This window comes from Zonotrichia leucophrys, chromosome 13 (assembly GCF_028769735.1).
Source record: "Zonotrichia leucophrys gambelii isolate GWCS_2022_RI chromosome 13, RI_Zleu_2.0, whole genome shotgun sequence".
NCBI lineage: Eukaryota > Metazoa > Chordata > Aves > Passeriformes > Passerellidae > Zonotrichia > Zonotrichia leucophrys.
The window spans coordinates 11,042,989-11,061,236 of record NC_088183.1 but is presented as its reverse complement, the minus strand read 5'-3'; the positions used below and the strand labels follow the sequence as shown (position 1 = coordinate 11,061,236).

Here is an 18,248-nt window from a genome sequence, read left to right as displayed (position 1 = left end):
GGAAAAGAAAGAAGAAAAATGAAAATAAACGTGTGATCGTCTCCAATTTGCCCTTTGGAAGCAAGAAGTGGAAGGAAAATCCAAACAGATGCTATGACACCAATGAAATTAAGACCACAAAATATACCATCATAACTTTCCTCCCTAAAAATATCTATGAGCAGTTTCACCGCTTTGCCAATATTTATTTTGTGTTCATTGCACTGCTGAATTTTGTGCCGGTGGTGAATGCTTTCCAACCAGAGGTGTCTGTGATCCCCATTTGTGCTATAATGGTCATCACAGCCATTAAAGATGCTTGGGAGGACTTCAGGAGGTATAAACTGGACAAAGAAATCAATCACATGGGATGCTACCTTTACAGCAGGTAAGTTTTGTACAGTTTTTATTACCAAAAACATTGGATCAAGATCTTTGATCAATGGTGAGGCTTTTTGTTTAAAAAAAATAACAAATAGCTGCTGAAAAATCACAATCATTAGATGAAATAAGGAAAAGTCATGGGCACTATATATCACCTGTTATTTGTTCTCATACAGGGAAAGATTTTTAATTTTTTTAAAGTATTATTGTATTATTTAAGTTCTTTTTTTTTAAGTATTATTTTACTGGGAAGTTAAGTTTGAGTTTCACTGTACTGGTGTGTCTATCAGCCTCTTAGACATGCAGTGCACTGCAAGCAGGTGCTTAAAGAGCTACAGCAGCTGAATTTCTGAGACATTTTCTAGAGGGTTTAATTCTCCCAACCTAAGGTAGCACAGAACAAGATCTGTCATGGGACTTGTTTGCATCCTTGGATGCCAAGAAATCACTTAAAAAACCTGGCCCTTTGAACTGCATTTTATTTTATACTCTATGTTGTTAACTAGCTTTCAATTTTTTCTTTCTTAGGCAGTATGTAAAATGGACCTGTAAAAACACAGTCTAGGAATGAAAGATAGTAATTTATGCCTCTGTTTAGTCACCTCTAAATGAATTAACTACATGTGTCTGTGGTCGTTTCTTCAAAGTGCTTCATGGCTTCTTGCTTTTAGGACATTCAGAAGATTGAAAATTATGTTTTATTGGATCAAAACTGTTCTCTCAGCAAAGTAGCAAATTACTTCTCCCTTATAAAATATCACATCTGGGAGTCAGAAGTGCAAAACTTTCCTTCTCCATGAATGTGCCTGTCATCCCCCAAAATAATCAACAGTGCTTTATATAACATGTGCTTTCATGAGCAAGATCTTGCAGAACTGTGGCTTTTATCACAGGGGGCTGTCATTTCTGTTTGTTTCTCCTGCATGTGTTTGGCAGATTTTTATTTTTATGTCCTGCAGGTTAAACAGGAAAGCAATAGGTTTGCTTGTATAGGGGCTAAACTCAGGCCCACATATAGATAATGATTTGTCATTAAAAACCCTGCATTCCTCTCCTTGCCAACTTTTAATATAAAGTGGCATTTCACAAGTTTCTAAATATTGAGGATTTAAGGTCTCATCTGTTGTGAAGAATGTCAATAATTGTAGCTCTTTGGGTAGGGTGGCAAACTGCTTTTTCTGTCTTTGAAATTTCAGTGTGGCTGAATGTTCTAGCTTTTCTAGTGTTGCATTAGCCTATGAGGCAATGGATTATCTGTTAATACTTGTTAAAACCAGCACAGGACAGAATAAATGGGGCAGTAGGTGCTAATGAATAAATCTGCAGAGGGATCTTATTTATTTCCTCTTTACACACAGAAACTATGACAGTTTAGATCTGAAAGCCTTTTACCATGAGAACACGAGAAGTAGGGAATACAGTAGAACTTGTTTTGTATAAAGGAAAAATATCCATCATGGAATTACAACATATATTCCTATCCAGATTCAAGATTGTTATGCAGAAACATGAGACAGGCCTGCCTTAAAATTGGTTATTCCATCCCATAAAAAAGATTTTGATCTATGAATCAGTCTTGTCTAGGATCTTGTCTTTCACCAAAGTTTTATGGCCCAAAAAGGTGATGTGAGGGAAAGGAAAATGTGAAGGGTTTCAGAGTACAGCATTCATCCTCTCTGGAAAAATTGTGGGTAATAACATTTGCCATCAGATCAGTCACTACAGCTTATTATATTAGGAATCATTTCAATCAGGCTTCTCTGGTGGTTTGGGAAGCTGATATTTCTTGTTCTTCTTGCTAGCTGCAAAGTCATGGAAGGGCATGATGTCTTCTAATTTTCTTCCATATGAATCATGAAAATAAGTAATTGTTTTAACGTAGGTGAAAGTCTTTTGGGGACACTGCAAATTTTGTTAATATTGTGGCAGCAAAAAGTTATTTCTAATAGAACAACTGATCTCCCATCATAGATTAAATATTACTTAGATTCTAAGAGATAATCTTGGAGTGTATGTTGTCTTTATTTCAGATTTTAATAAGGACTCTGGCACCTGTTCCAAAAGAAATACAAAGGCAACCCAAACTTTTCCAGATACTGAATGTTCTCCAAAACTTTCTTGAAGAACAGGGGAAATGCAGTAAATTGCCTTCCTTCAACACAGAGCAAGGGAAATTAAAATTAAATAGGCTGGCCTGTAAACATATTTATTCTAATTTTCTTTTCACAGAGATCAGCTGAAATGGGAAATCTGGTCTGCTGGTCAAATGAAAGAAAAGACACTTCCAGTAGTGTATTTAAAGAATGTTTAATTGAAAAAATGAGAAACAATTAATAGCATTAAAGTGTCCTGGGGAGATGCAATAACCCAGATCTGTGGTTGAGGAGTTTGTACTTTTGGAACCAAAACTTTCAGAATCATACTCTGTAGTCAATCCGCTGTTGGAATGAATCACACACCAAAAGGAGAGAACAAAAAACTGAATTGCAGAGGGTACAGACCCTCTGCAATTTAAAGGCCTGCTTTCTCGTGGTGTTCTTTAAAATACACTTTGTCTACTTTAACATTTTCCAAGCAAGGTAGATTTCCATTACTACAAAGCACCAAAGCATTTTCTATGATGCTATACTTTATTATGCCTCTTTAATTACATTTAAATTTCTCAAGTCACTTGATTTCATGGAACCCTAATTACTTAGACTCCATCCATAACAGCTAATTATAATCTTCAAATATGTGTGATTTTTATCATATTCATTTTGTTGCATCCAGGTGTGGGTAAGTGTCCATAGTGACACAGAGTCCCCAGGCAGGTACAAAGGAGAGCTGCTTTATTGCAAAAACCAGGCCTCTTTGAGCAGTTTGCCCATTATCAGTTACATAGTTTTAAAGCATAACAAACATAATTCAACCAAGCACCATACAGCACAATGTGAACACACAATGGTTTATAACTTGTTTTCCTACCCCTAATTCAGCTGAGTCTCTTTCCCACAGTCCTTTTCTGCTTAGCCAAAGCAGCAGGCCTGAGCCATGGTTTTAGAGGGGCAACAAGGCCCTTATTTTATGAGGCTGCACCTATATGCAACACCCAGAGACATTTGAGTTAAGACTGGCACAGATTGCTCTTTTCATCTTTCTAGTCAGTCAGTCCCTCCAAACCTCCCATGGTTATTTGTCTCTAAACTCTCTTCAGTTTGTCATTAACTTGCTAACAGGGGCCAGCACTGAATGTGGCACACAAACATGAAAGTGAGTGTCAATGCAATAGTTGCCAAATGTATTATATATATATTCAATTTTCTTGAAGTTCTATAATGTTCAAGGAACTAATTGATGTGTAATTATTATATAGCTTGGCTGTGATGTACCCCAAGGGTTATATCAAGCTCTGTAAACACTCCATAGCATCCAGAAAGGTTTTGCATCAACTGCACATTTCTAGAAGATTAAACCTATTTTTTCCTCAGTGTTTCAGTAGACACAAAGATACAAATGCAAAGGCTATGCACAGTTCAGTATGGCACAGCAGCAGCCACAAAAACATTAACATTACTTAAGCTATTCATATTTCTTAATTGTAAGAACCTAAATTCGGGTATCTGAGACAGTGACTCAGAGAAACTTTGTTTATGTGCCTTGAATCATCCTGTGGCCCTTTTGGAGAAGCAGGCAAGCCAACAGGCATCCTAAATGAGGTAGCCTGATTACTCTTCCCATGGAAAGTTCCTCTGTAATACTTTCGGAGCCTGTCATTTTCAGATAGTTCCTACAAGCATCAATCTTCCTCCTCCTCCTCTCTCAGTCCACTGATGCCTGTGGCACAAAAAGTTTAGGCTGGCCTTCACTCTGACTTTTTGTCTACTTTGTGTAAGGTTTTAGAACATTTAAAGATTTTTGCATCAGCACTAACTCTGGGTTAGCCCTGGAGCAGAGGTATAGAAAGAAGGAAAAAACAAAGTGCTCATTACGGTGGTGCATGAAATGAGAACTGCCAACAGCAGAAAAACTGAAAGTGGCTTAATCTGGACCCACTGTTTTGAAAGAGAATTAAAGTTTTTCAGTCGACTGAAGTATTGTGACTGTGTGCTGCAATTTTCTCTCTGGCAGCAATGGAGATTTGCTTGCCTGCAGGTGACCATCCACACTTTAAGGCAGCAAAGGCTGCCCTTCTGTTGGAACCTCCTTCACCTGCTCTGTGTAGCTGGATTTCTGAACAGAGGGCAGACTGTACCTCCTGTGAGTGCTCCCTCTGTCTGGGATAGTGCTGCGACTGGCCAGGGATGCACTGACCAGCAGAGATATGGGGCATCTGGAAAAGAGCAGAGAAAAGGGAACATGCTGGGAAACAGGGATTGACCTATGTCAAAACTCAGAGTTTAAAGAAAAACAATTTTTCTTTGGACTCGGAAATATCACATGCAACTCATTCAACCCAAGGTGAACCTGAAAGTTTGTACAGTAGAAAGCAGGATGAGAGGAAAATCCCATTCTGACAAGGGCACAAGAGCTGAAAGATTTCTTGCCAACACTTTAAATTAAGTGTTGGTCAGCAGCCCTGAGTTTTCACTTGTTAAAGAGCCTTTCCTCTCTGCTTTGTTGTTTTTGCTTTCTGACAAAGCATAACTTTAAAGACTAGGAGCCTGCTGGAGGCTTTAGTGGCTTCGTTTTATACACAAAAAAAGGGCTAAAGCCTGTGTCCCACTTGAAACCTCACCACTGGTAAAATCGCAATCAGTTTTCTTGGGCATAGCAATATCAGGGCTTCAGTGTTACCTTTTCTGGACAGTGTATCTTATCAGCTGGAGGCTGAAGACCTCCTGAACAGGTGAATTCCTGTGACAGCCACAAAGCACACACTTGGATTAGCTGCAAGTTACCACCCCCCTGCCTAATGTTAAACGTGAGTGCTGTTCTCTGGCAATGGGCATCCCCTGCTCTGCCATCCCTGTCATTTTTGTCTGCTCTTCATGTACTGTGGAAATTTTGTCTCTGGTTTAGCTGTGGATACCTGAATTAGCAGCAAGTTTGACACAAACAGTGCCTTCTGCATCATTCTTCAGCCTTGCAGGGAGCTGAGAAAATGTCCTTACCCAGCAGAACACTCAGGTGTGTGCGTCACCATGACACTGCTTGAAACCAGCGCTACCCAAATCATGAAGAAATTAAAACACCTTGTGTGGGATATGATAATGCATTGTGAGGAATTATGGACAAGCTGAACTGACTAAATGCAAACCTGCTCCCAGCTGGTCCAGGCAGCAGCACCTGAAGTGGAAGAGCAGTGAGCTGCAATTGTCAGTCAGGGTGTATTGCTACAGGAGGAGCCTCAGTCTCTGTGGAAGAAAATCCATAAAATGCATTACTAAAGCTACCACTGCTTTGTGTATTGCTTGATCAGAGCTTTCTTCAAGATCTATTACCTGCCAAGACAATTAAAGCTGCTTCACAGAAAAGGTGCAATGGCTTAGCAGTGGAGCTAATGACTAAACATTAAGACCAAATAAATAAGAATCTCTGGCTTTGGCTCAGAGACCTGCAAAATCATGGCCTCATGGCATTAAGGTTCAACCTAACTGTCTGAACTTTTTAAATACCATTAAAACCTGGAGAGTGAAGTGTTTCTACCATGTGACCTCAAGAGCCACATGTTCATATAAAGATATGAATATCAAAAAAGCTGGTGTGGGCTGTGCTTTCCAGAAACTTTACAAGTTAATGAGAGTCCATAGAAACTAATACTAATGATTAGGAAACATCAGTTGAGTCACCTTGAAATTATCTGTTCCTTCCACTGGTACTAGGAAGAATTGTAACAATAGTATTTTGTTCAAGGCAGTAAAAAAAAAAAAATTAGATTTTCCTAAATACAAAAATCTACAATTTACAAAATTAACCTATTAAAGTCTAAGTAACATGCTGTTTACATCTGTTCTATTTTATTTCTTCAAAGGTGAGTTAAAATAAAGCCAAAACCATTTATATGAACAAATAATACATTTACAAAGATCTGGTACTTACTTAAAGTTTCCATAAGCTTCAGTTGGTTATGGAAGTTGAGCATAGGCTTGTACCATTGAGAAAATAAGTTACTTGTTATGATGCTATAGGCAGTTTAAGCACATGAGAAGATAGGATCTGTTATTAGCATTGAGAAATTTGGAATGCCAGTACGGTACAAGTGTATGTACTTTATTAGAATTTAGAAATATTCCATTTCAGTTCTTTTTAAAAGGTGCTTTTGCTGTCTTAACATAGTGTTCAAATCCTGGGAGTTTGGTGCTGTGGGGAAAGGCTGGGGCTGGGTGCAGGACTGGGCACTGACAAATGGAATCATTGGTGCTGCTGGGGTGGCGTGCTGGAACAGAAACTGGGGTGGGATGGGATGGGATGGGATGGGATGGGATGGGATGGGATGGGATGGGATGGGATGGGATGGGATGGGATGGGATGGGATGGGATGGGATGGGATGGGATGGTGGCAGGAGCAGTGACAAACCCACCTGGCACCTTCCCATGCCCAGGCAGCATCTGCAGCTCAGGAACATCATCAGCCAATTGTGCTGTGCTCTGACCTATGGACAGTTTCCAGAATCAGATTCTGTCTGACCTAATGCCCTCCTTGAGTCCTAAATCTGCTCCTTTGCTGTCAGTTTTTTTGTTTTGTGGCAGTAGCTCCTAATGGTGAGGTCATGGGCATGAAGGGATCTTTGAAAATATTTTGTGAGGGGTTTGCATATAAAAGCTCATATAATCTTTGATAGCATACAACTGTGCAAGACTTTTATTTGCAAAAATAGACTGTGAAGGGTAAGCAGCTGTGTGATTCAACTTGTTGCCATGTAGAAGCAGGATCCCAGGATATTGTTTTTTATAAAATAAGTGGTGCTTGAAGGAGGTCATTTTCAAATATAGCATTCTAGCAAATTTACATACAACAAAATATAAATATGCACATTTCTCTATTGACAACACTGATATATTTTTCTATGTGCCATGACCTGGTGACAATTTGGGGGGATATAGCCGAGCAAGCCATATCTTTATTTTGAACTGCAAAGGATTTTGAGATGGAGCTTGCTGTAATTCTAGGGAATAAGATGGACTGGATTAATTGTCTGATAAAATGTTTCTAAATGGCAGAGATTTCTGAAGATCTTTCTCTAAGACAATCTAGGAGACACCCATGCTGTGGAGTGCATGTGAAGAATTAGTTTTATTTAATCTTTTCTGTATAGCAGAACAATAATTTTTATTTCCCCCCATTCACCATCCATTTTAATCCAGTTTTTCTTTGAAATTTATCTTTATTGAATCCAAAAAAGTGAAATCTAATTGTTGACACAAAGTCAATAATTTATTCAAGTTCCCCCTCAATCTCCAACTGCAGCAGGACATTTTTATTATCATTTTTTCCCAGAAATTACCTCATAAAATCTGTTTAGTTCAGGCCTTCTGTTCAGATTTGATGAGTTCAACAACAGTTCTGGCAGGCATCATTTTGACTGTTCAAGGCCTCTTTTCACTGGCAGTATCCTCTGATGGGCATCATCATGATGTCTATGAGCAAGGGAACACTTTTTGAATGTGCTTTTGATAAATTGCCTGGTAAAAGAGAGCAGGGACTGAGGAACTTTTACCTTACCTCTTGTCTTCAGTGTGCCACAGCCCTGATACCACATGCTGTAAGAACCAAGGTCCAGATTCCCACCTACTGAAAACCCCCACATCTGGTGATTTTTATTTGATTGGTTCAATACATTTGTCCTTTTTGTGTTTTTCTCATCAGACCATCTTGGGTTTATTAAGCTCCTCTGTTTATTTAGCAACCAGAGCTTGTGCTGTTAACTTTCATCAGTGCACAGAAAATGGGCAGTGTTCCCAGTTACAGGGATTGCTGAAAGGAAACTGCTTCATCTGAAAAATCTTGTTAGACAACTAGGACAGTGCTGCCGTGGGGTGCACCAGTTTCATCATGAAGTGCTTTTCTTCCTTTCATCCACTGGCAATTCCCTACAAAGTTGGAGAAAAGCTTTGTACTATTTTTGGTATTTTTAATTATTAATCTTATCATATAATCAAAATTTTAATTTTACAGGTTCAGATGAAGTTTTCTTCAGGAGCAGAAAATGTGCATTCTTTGGATACTCGTTGGGATAGAGTGACAGTTCCCCTGAATGCAGGTCTGGGATTCCAGCAATCCCTGAGCTGCAGTCCCTGTGCTAGGAAGGCTTTTCCTCTGATCTGAAAGAGGTCATTTGGCTTTTCTGACTCACTGTCTCCTCTCTAATTAGTGACTGGGTAGAACCCTGAAGCTTTACATGTAATGTACGTTTCACAGCAAGATATTGAAAAAAAAATTACAAATCCATGATTTCTGTGGATTATTTGGGCTAACCTGGTTTCTTTCACTGATGTGGAACACAGCCAGCTAGACAAGGCCCTTCTATAGCATTTTATGAGTGGACAAAATCAGCAATATGCTCTGTAAACTTCTGTATTGTGCAAGAGCTGACGTACAGAGAGGCAGGATTACCATGGAGAAGCCACAGTAAACATTATATGCAAACTATAAATGGCATTCAAATGCCTAGGATGGCAAGACAAGACATCTGCTTCCTCTAAACTGATCTTGTACTCTTTCTTTCATGTTTTGAACAAACAAATTAACAAGTCCTGTTCAGAAGTTGTTTGGCATGGAAAGGATTGGTACTACATAGTTGGTTTGTTATATTAACTTAGTATCTGCTTTGTAGAGGATTAAATACTCAGCATACACTTGCTAATACTTTTCAAATAGAAATTTAATTTGAATTTTTAAAAATGCATAGCAGCACCTAATTAACTTACAAAAATCTCTGTTCTTCTGTCTGGTCTTTTATGTCTGTTGTTGCACAAAAGAAAAAGGACATGCAGGTAAGCAGAATCAGACAAAATGAGAAGAATTAAAAATTCAAGAAAGAAAAATCAATGTAAGATGAAAAAAATGTTGCTACAACCCCATGGTTTAGTAAGTGCTTCAAAAGCAGCAGTAAAGGGATTCAAATAATCAGGCTGGGGGGGTTCTGTTTTTTTATTGAAAATTCAGTACCACTGGGACAAGGACAGAATTTAACTTCTTGCACAAGCTGCACAGGCAGCTGCCTGTTGTTGTTTTGTGGTGAGAGGGTTTGCCTGGCAGTGCTGTGGGTGCCTCTGCTCTGTACCCAGCCAGGAGAGTGGGTGAGCAGGGAGCAGCCCCGAGGCAGGGCTGGACGTGGGCTTTGAACCACAGCAAAACTCTATCTCTGCCATCACTGCTCCCCTCCTCATGGCACAAACACTGCAATGGAAGATAGTGTTCTCCATCCAATGGATGGGGATGAATAAAAACTTAACCAAAAATGAGGCTCTGAGTCATTACAAAAAGCCTTTAATTGTCTGTCTGGTAAAGTATCATGAGCATTTTCCCTCTCACAGAGCAAGGCATAAGATGATTTGTTTATTCCTCCTGGAAAAATAATTTCCTCTCAAGGAGTTAGAGGAGCCAAGCGATTGTTGCAGTGCATTTTTCCCATTAGATAAATTTAAAGCTTATTGTGTTGTTTCTGGTCTGCTTAGATGGTTAAGAGCAGTTGAAAGATTAATTACTGAAAATGCAATGTCAAAAAACACCTGCTATTTTCTGAACTTAGTTCATTGATGAAATAGTAATTTCTTTTCCTTGAACCCCAGAGACTGTTTTTTTAAATTTTTTTGTTAATTTATAAACTCTTTGTTTCTTACTTTAACTTTTCCATTAAATTTGGGCTCTGGTTGTATTTTTTTTTTTTTTTTTTGCTTAATACTAAAGGACCATTTATCAGCTCTTCCACCTTTTGAAGTTGTTTTCTCTGCACTAAACTAAAAACTTGTAACTTCCTCTTGAGAGTTACAAACTGGAAAGACCTGAAGCAAGTGTGGCTGAGGTATCAGTTTGCTTCTTTTAGGAGCTATGTGCTGATGTTGGAAAGTGTCTAGGAAACAATCACAGCCAAAAACAATAATCTGAATTTCTTCAATAAGATACTCAAAAATACCTCTGTTAGTCTGAACTGCCTGCAATATTTTGTTGTGCAGATTATAGGACTAGTGCTAGAATGAAAGAGAGCTGCTGTAAATGTTTTATTCCATGTAAAGATTTGAAGATTTGGTTTGAATGACATACGGTGAGGTCGTCCTGTGGAAGTGTCTGAATCATTAATTTCTAGCTTCTGTGCTGTGTCCTTAAGAAAAGGTCCTTTAAAAATGCTGTGCCCCCAGCCCTATTTTCTGTTTTTGAAGCCCCCCACCCAGCAGCCCTGCCTTCCTAATGCCCCTCATCACCCACGATATGCTTTCAATGCCACAGGGAGGAGCACGCTTACGTGGAGAAGTGCTGGAAGGATGTCAGAGTGGGGGACTTTGTGCAGCTGCAGTGCAATGAGATTGTCCCAGCAGACATCCTGCTGCTCCACTCCTCCGACCAGAACGGGATCTGCCACCTGGAGACCGCCAACCTGGACGGGGAGACCAACCTCAAGCAGCGCCGCGTGGTGATGGGCTTCAGCAGCCAGGTCAGTCTGGGCATGCAGCCCACAAACAGGCTGTGCAGCCCACAAAATGGGCAATTTGTCTCCAGACACTGCGCAGAAGGGTTTATTTCTGCATGGCAGCTGGAAGAAAGGTCATGGTCCCCTGCCAAAGCATCCATAGGTTTGCTTATGGATTCTGTGTCTCCCTTGTCCTGACACACCAAACTCACTGCATAGGCAGGTGGAGGTGCGAGAGCTCAGCTGGAGCTGCTCTAAGGCACTCTGGGTTGGCAGTTTAATAAGAATCCAAGGTAATTTTTTTTTTTTTAAATGTTTGACATCAGTTTGTGATTCAGTTTGAATTCTTAAAATCACCATTTATTTTTCATAGGCAGTATCATTTCCATTTTACCCTTTCCTTTCCTTTCCTTTCCTTTCCTTTCCTTTCCTTTCCTTTCCTTTCCTTTCCTTTCCTTTCCTTTCCTTTCCTTTCCTTTCCTTTCCTTTCCTTTCCTTTCCTTTCCTTTCCTTTCCTTTCCTTTCCTTTCCTTTCCTTTCCTTTCCTTTCCTTTCCTTTCCTTTCCTTTCCTTTCCTTTCCTTTCCTTTCCTTTCCTTTCCTTTCCTTTCCTTTCGTGGCTCATGTTGGATAAACCTGAAGTAAACTGGAAAATATGACATATTGCTGTTACATTTTCAAGTATCTTTAAACACACAGCAGGGCAGATTTTCAAATAACCCAGAACAAGTTTAAGGAGTGGTTGTACATGAAGACAAAGACTTTGTTCCATTGGAATCACTCCAGCAGACAGGAAATAACTCACAGATAATTCTGGGAATTACATTAATTTATTTAGCAATTAGTACCAGTGCCACCAGGGAGATCTTTTGGGGTTACTGGTGTGTGGGACACAGCTGCCAGGGAGCAACCAGACATTAAATAAAAGCAGAACATTTCCATGGCCAGTTGAGATCAGGTGCTGTACTTAAATCACTCTTGAAAGACAATTAAGGGCTTTCCCATATTGTGGCACGGCACAGGCCTTTTCCAGGGCCTTCCAGTGATGATTAGGGAGAGGTTTTATTCCTGAGACACACTGGAAATTTTAATATGTAAAGATTTAGCAGAAGAACTGTAATCTGGCTACTTAGCATTTTTAAATGTTGTATTTTTGTCATGTAATGTTCTAATTTACATGTTAGATTTTTCTACGTATTTTTCCTTTTAGAGGAGAACAGGGTGCTGCTCTTCCATTACACAAAAAGCAAAATTTTGCCTCAGTTGTTCATAATGTGTGGAAGTCTTCCATTATATCAGAAAATGCACCTGTGCTAAATTATGCCCCTGACTGCCTATTCATGGTGATTTTCTTTAGACTTTGAGTTATTATTGAGATAAACTCTATGCCCAGGAATGTCTATGCCTAAGAACTCCTGTTACATTAACAGGGTGGAACACAATTCTGGCCGTGGTGGCAGCCAGTGCTCAGGAAGGTCAGAGCTGACAAAACTTCCTGAATCACCCTGCTCTGGTGCTGTGTTTGTGTAAACAGTGTGCTGCATAAAAAACCCCAGTGGATGTGGTATCACACTGCAGGTTTTAGTGTGATAAAACCTTGTTCTTCCTTGTTCTTTGAGCTTTGCTTAGCCCTGTGATTTATGAACTGCCTAAAACCCCCTCAGATGTAATTGTGCCTATAAAGTGACTCTTTAAACAGGGAGGAAATAAATACATATTAGCCAGTTCTTCAGTTGGGTTAGAACTAACTGGGCTTAGTTCTTGAGTTTAGGATGCAAGAAAGGTGGAGAGAGAGATTTGCAAGAGCATGGAAGGACAGGACAAGGGGGAGTGGCTTCAAACTGACAGAGAGTAGGTTTAGGTATTGATATGAGGTAATATGAGGTATTAGGAAGAAATTCTTCCCTTTGAGAGGGTGAAGCCCTGGCACACGTTGTCCAGAGAATTTTTTTGGTGCCCCATCCCTGGGAGTGTCCGAGGCCAGGTTAAACTGGGCTCTGAATCAGCCTGGTCCAGTGGACGGTGTCCCTGCCCTTGGTCCCTTGCTCCGAGCCCCATCCAGCCTGGCCTTGGACACTCCCAGGGATGGGACACCCAAAAATGCTCTGGGCATCTGTGCCAGGGCCTCATACCCTCATAGGGAAGAATTTCTTCCTAACATTTAATCTAAATCTACTATCTTTGTTATATTCACTTAAAATGAAGACAGGTGTTTCCACTAATTGGCATCTGTGATGTCTTGTTCTATACACAGCATTTTCTTCACTTAATTTAACCAGTTGTTATTCCAAGAGGAGGAAATGCTCAGCCCTTCTGAAGCTTTGCTTCAGGCTGAATGAGTTAAAATGTCTTTGTCTCTCCTGCTAGGGCAAGTGTTCCAGCCCTGGTGGTCTAAATTAAGCTTTTTTTGGTGTTTTTCATTTAAAATACTCATTGGATCTGACACTTAGTCTGTTTTCTCTTGTAGGATACTGTGTTTGAACCAGAATTTTTCCAAAACACCATCATCTGTGAAATGCCAAACAATGATCTCAATAAATTCAAAGGTTATATGTAAGTATTTGTTATCCATAAATACATTTTTGATCTGTACTTTGATAGTCCTCTTGGAGGAATTGGATGGAAGGAATATATTTTGAGGAAATTGATGGTTGTCACTATTGTCCATTCCCAGATCCAGAACTCAATATAAAATGTAGACTTGGACTCTGTTTTGTGGCAAGATAGAACCAGGGTTTGGCATTGCATTTACAGTTGTTTCCTACAAACTATTTTCACAGAGATTCAACTCTTTTCAAAATTTAGACATAAGCTCATGTACATTTGACCTGATGATTAGACTAAACTAGATTTTAGATAAATCCTTCCAACTGTTTAAGGTCTCCAGCTGCATGACTCTAGTTTCTTCACTTTGACAGCCACAGGGAAAAGGTGTCCAGCATCTAATAATCCAGAGTTTCTTCCTATTAGAAAGGTAGAAAAGTCAAACACGCATGCAAAATACTATTGAACTAATGCACTACACTAGTATAAAAAAGTAGGGTAGCTTTCTTTTATGTCTTCATTAAATAATTCTGCAAATTCAGCAGATTAAACCCCATTTATGAATTATAAGGCAAATTTCTGTGTCATGGCTCATGTCTTAAAATTCTCTTACCCTCCAACCCAGAGCAGCTTATTCCCACACCACACCAGAGATTGTCTAAGGTTCCTACTGCCCCAGACCAAATGCATGCCCCATTGTCATGCAAATAATTGAACTGCATGAGTGTGCCACCATCCTCATCCATGCCCCAGCTTTGCTGAATTTACCAGTAGCTAAGCTAGGAGTTAATGGCTCTGCAAGAAGCAGTGAGAGTGTTGCACCTGGAGGAGCTGCAGATGCCTGGCTCTGTGACAGAGTAAACCAGGGATTATCTCCCATTAGCACTGACCATACCTAATCTGGTTTGAGGCTGTGCCCTGTAAAGATGGTGCTTCTAACAGCAATGCCAATTCTCCTCTGCTGCAATTTCTTACAAGGGAAAAAGAGGTCGAGCTTGTATTGATTGCTGGATGTGGCTGTTGGCTTCAGGGACCACTGGGTACAATCTAAATTGAAGCAATCCCTCCAATTAGCAAAGAGCACTGATATTAAAGAAATGTAGGAGACATGTCACAAGAAAACACAAATACACCCCCTTAGGACTCAGGACTGGCTTCAAAATATTCAAGTCTCAACTGAAAGTTTGTGACAGAAATCTCTTTGGTGAATGCCTATCATCTCACTTGCTTGATGGAACATGGAATTAGCTGCCTTTCTCTCCCCTCTTCAGGAACAGAAGGAAGTATTTGCTGGGAAAATTACTTGCTGAGAGTTAGTGAAGTTTCTGTCTTTGGTCTGCTGAGATTTGAGCTATTTTGTAAACACAAATTATTTGGAGCAGGCAACCTTCTTGTCCATGAACCCTTAATAAATTATTGAGGCTCTACTGCCTTGCTATAAAATAGCAGGAGCATTCTCTGATAAAAAAATGATAAGAAATAACTTGGTGACATCCATCTGACATGTCCAATCACAGAAAATTCTGGTCAAGGGGATGCAAGAAGGCTTCTATTAAATTAGTTCCCCAAGGCTGAATTTAGATTCCAAGAAAAACAGATTTCTGGCATTATGTTTCTACAATTCCACCAGTTGTAGGTTGTTGACACCTACATCTTTTCCCTTGGCAAGTTTAAGTTGTGTAATCATGTGCAGCTGCACTTAGACATTGGACCTCACTTAGCTCTAATATAACACCTAGCCTTGCCCTTCATTTGAGAGATGAGACTATTTCCTGGTAAATGAAACACAAAATGCCAAATAGAAAGTAAAGAGAGATTATTATTCTAGGAAAAAAAAGGTCTTTTCCCACCCTGACCTTTACACAACAGAACAAGACAAAGCATCTGAAATAGAAGCTCTCAGCTTTGGTAAAGATCTCAGGAGGAACCTACCAGTGTAAAATAAAAGCTGTGGGTAGGGGTAGGTGTGTGCCATTAATTTTCAGAGGGGAACAACAAATTTCCTGCCTGATGGGCACTGACATTTTGGTTTTCACCAATTTGTGCTGCAAGCAGAAGGATCTGGTCAGTGATGGGGCACTTTAGCCAGGATGAAAATTCTTCTGTCCAGGATGAGAAGGAGGAAGAGCCCCTCAGCCCAAAGGCTGCTTCAGTGGACTGAGATTCACAAAGACTTTGATGGAGTCACAGAGGCTCTTGCAGGGTGTAGATGTATTTATCTGAACCTCTGCTCTTCTTTCTAAAATAAATTTTTCTGCAAGTTGCAAAAGGACTCTTGTTTTCTTTCATAAGATACTGACTCTGCCAGATAAGTTTCCAAGTGAAAGGCAAATTTGCTTTGTATTGGCATCATGACACACAGTGTGTAAGTAGTCTTTAAAAAAAAGATTTGGACTTCTCTGGAACATTTTGCTGGAAAAGTTTACTTGAAACTGAGGGAAATAAAAGCAAAAAAGGGTCTATGAAATCACGTTATTTCAACTTGAAACAGACACACACATGAAAATTTTCTTTAACACTCTATTAGAACAGAAAAATTAATTGCTCTATTTGATTATATTTCTTCTAGGGAGCAGCCAAACCATGAACAGGTAGGCCTCAACATTGAAAACCTCTTGCTTCGTGGATGTACAATCAGAAATACTGAGGCTGCAGTAGGAATCGTTATATATGCAGGTAAGATGTACTTTTTATTTAGGTAAACTGAGAATTTCCCTGTAAATATCCTTAAAAAAATAACTATAGTCTAATATTGCAACATAATTTGACATTTTGTTTTAAAAACTGGTAGTGCACAGAAAAAGTATATAACCTTTTTTTTAAGTGAAGGTATTACTCATCCATCTCCAAATCCAGCAAGTCTTGCACTGGGTCTTTGGCAAGTGACAGTATCCTTGTGCATGTCAAATATCTTGTAAAAATATCCAGACAAGTAAAAAATTGCTCAGGTGTATTTAACCCTCAGCTCTTGCTCTATTACTAATTCCATCTGTCATAAAATCTACACAGCTGCCCTAAGGGAGGTCTCACTGGCTCCTCAGGGTAGAAACTGGAGCAGCTAAAGAGCTAATTAGGAAAAAAAAAAAGTCATCTGTGAATTTCATTCATCCATTCAATCTGTGCCAGTGCCAGCACGCAGGAGGCAGTGAGGCAGCGGCTGGAGGTGGCAGAAAAGGCAGCAGCAGCAGCTCAGGTTTGTGCTGACACAGAGTGTGTCTGTGCAACCATGAACTTCATGCAGGAGACACATGGACAGAGAGAGACGGTGGTGGTGCCCAGATCAGTGCAGCAGTGCCAGGTTCAGCAGTGGGTCACTTCATCTGCTCCTCAGCATCTTTTACCTTTGGAGTGTTACCACTGCTTTTACTCAGTGAGCATGATTTATCATTGGCTTTGCCAGCTGAGTCCTCTTCTGCATCAGACAGAGTGTATCAGCTTCCCTCTTCTTTGCAGATTAAATAAAAGTCAATTTAAACACAACAATTAATCCCATTAGCTATTATTATCTTTCCAGTAGAGTTATCTTAACTGTTTTATGCCTAATCAGCAGCAAGGGGTTCAGGGCTGAGCCACCTAAGAGAAAAGAGAAGTCACACCTTTAGAAGAGTCATTTAGCTTAGATTAATCTCCACAGCCTGGCACAATTTTCCTGACAACAGACTGTCTGTTTCACTGCTACACAAGTGGACTCTGAATGTCTGCAGCCCCCATGTGTTTCCAAGGCAGCTTTGCCTTTGCAGGTCTCACTGTGTCTCTGTGAACACCACACGCAAGGGTGATGCCCACCAGGCAGAGGAGGAGAGACAGAGCCAAACTCTGCAATCCTTTCTTTTCCAAAGTAACTACTGTATAAAAATCACAGTGGGTATAATTCCTGATATAATTGGAGTAATTTATCTTCCCTTCCCTGTTGCAGTTCCTCATTTTCTCCTGTTTAGCTCAGATTTCCCAGCATGTTCCCTTCACCACCAGCACAGATCCTAATGTGGATCTCTATTTATGATGCTTAAGCTGCCAGTAGAAAAGGTTGGAGTTTTAAAGTTTTTCCCAAGACATGATGGTTTTCATATGAGTAGGTTTTCAAATCAATTTCCAACTGAGTTCTTATTGTTAATGTCAGCATAAAAGTTTTGGGGCTTTTTTCCTAAAATTAGACTGGCTTCAGTCAATATCAGCTTCATTTCTAGGGTTCTTTGACATTGATAATACTCTGGCTTTTAATCATGGTCTGTGACCTTTTCTGAACAATCAAGATCAGTCACATAATAAGATGGCACACTTTCCATTTTTATGACTCTATTACTCCTCAAACTTTCTTTCTAATGGGAGCCTTTGTGAAGAGTGCAGCCATCACTTAGTGCAATTGCTTGGTCTGTGCAGTTCCCATCTGACCCGAGGACAGTCCTACTTTCCATGGCTACCCAAATTGTTCTGCACAACGCAATAGCATAAAACACAAAAACCTCATTACAGAGTGACAGCCAATGTAGTTTTCTCATTCTGATTGGGACAGCAGTTAAGAATTATATGCTTTTCATGTACTAAAGTACCAGAAAGAAGTTTTAGATGGGTCCATCAGCATCTAGAAATAGACAAGGTACCATTGGGGTGGTAGGTGAGGTGCTGTGCTTCACAGCATAGGAAAATGTGAGGATTAAAGGAGAACAAGGCATTTTATTTCTCATATTTCTGATTTTCTATTCCTTAGAAGGTGATAACTGTGTTAGAGAAGTGTCCTTTTCCTGACGATCACCTGAAATGGAAAGGAATGGTAGAACTGATATTTGGAAAT

At 39.8% G+C, this 18,248-nt stretch overlaps 1 protein-coding gene across 1 annotated transcript in view; it reads left to right on the top strand.

The window, feature by feature from the left end:
* Positions 1 to 18,248, top strand: part of ATP10B (ATPase phospholipid transporting 10B (putative)) — a 166,596-nt gene that overhangs the window by 123,712 nt on the left and 24,636 nt on the right. Inside the window, exons 4-6 of the mRNA XM_064724842.1 lie at positions 10,733 to 10,937; positions 13,380 to 13,465; positions 16,026 to 16,132. Of these exons, the coding sequence (XP_064580912.1) occupies positions 10,733 to 10,937; positions 13,380 to 13,465; positions 16,026 to 16,132 (398 nt within the window). The remainder of the gene's footprint in view (positions 1 to 10,732; positions 10,938 to 13,379; positions 13,466 to 16,025; positions 16,133 to 18,248) is intronic.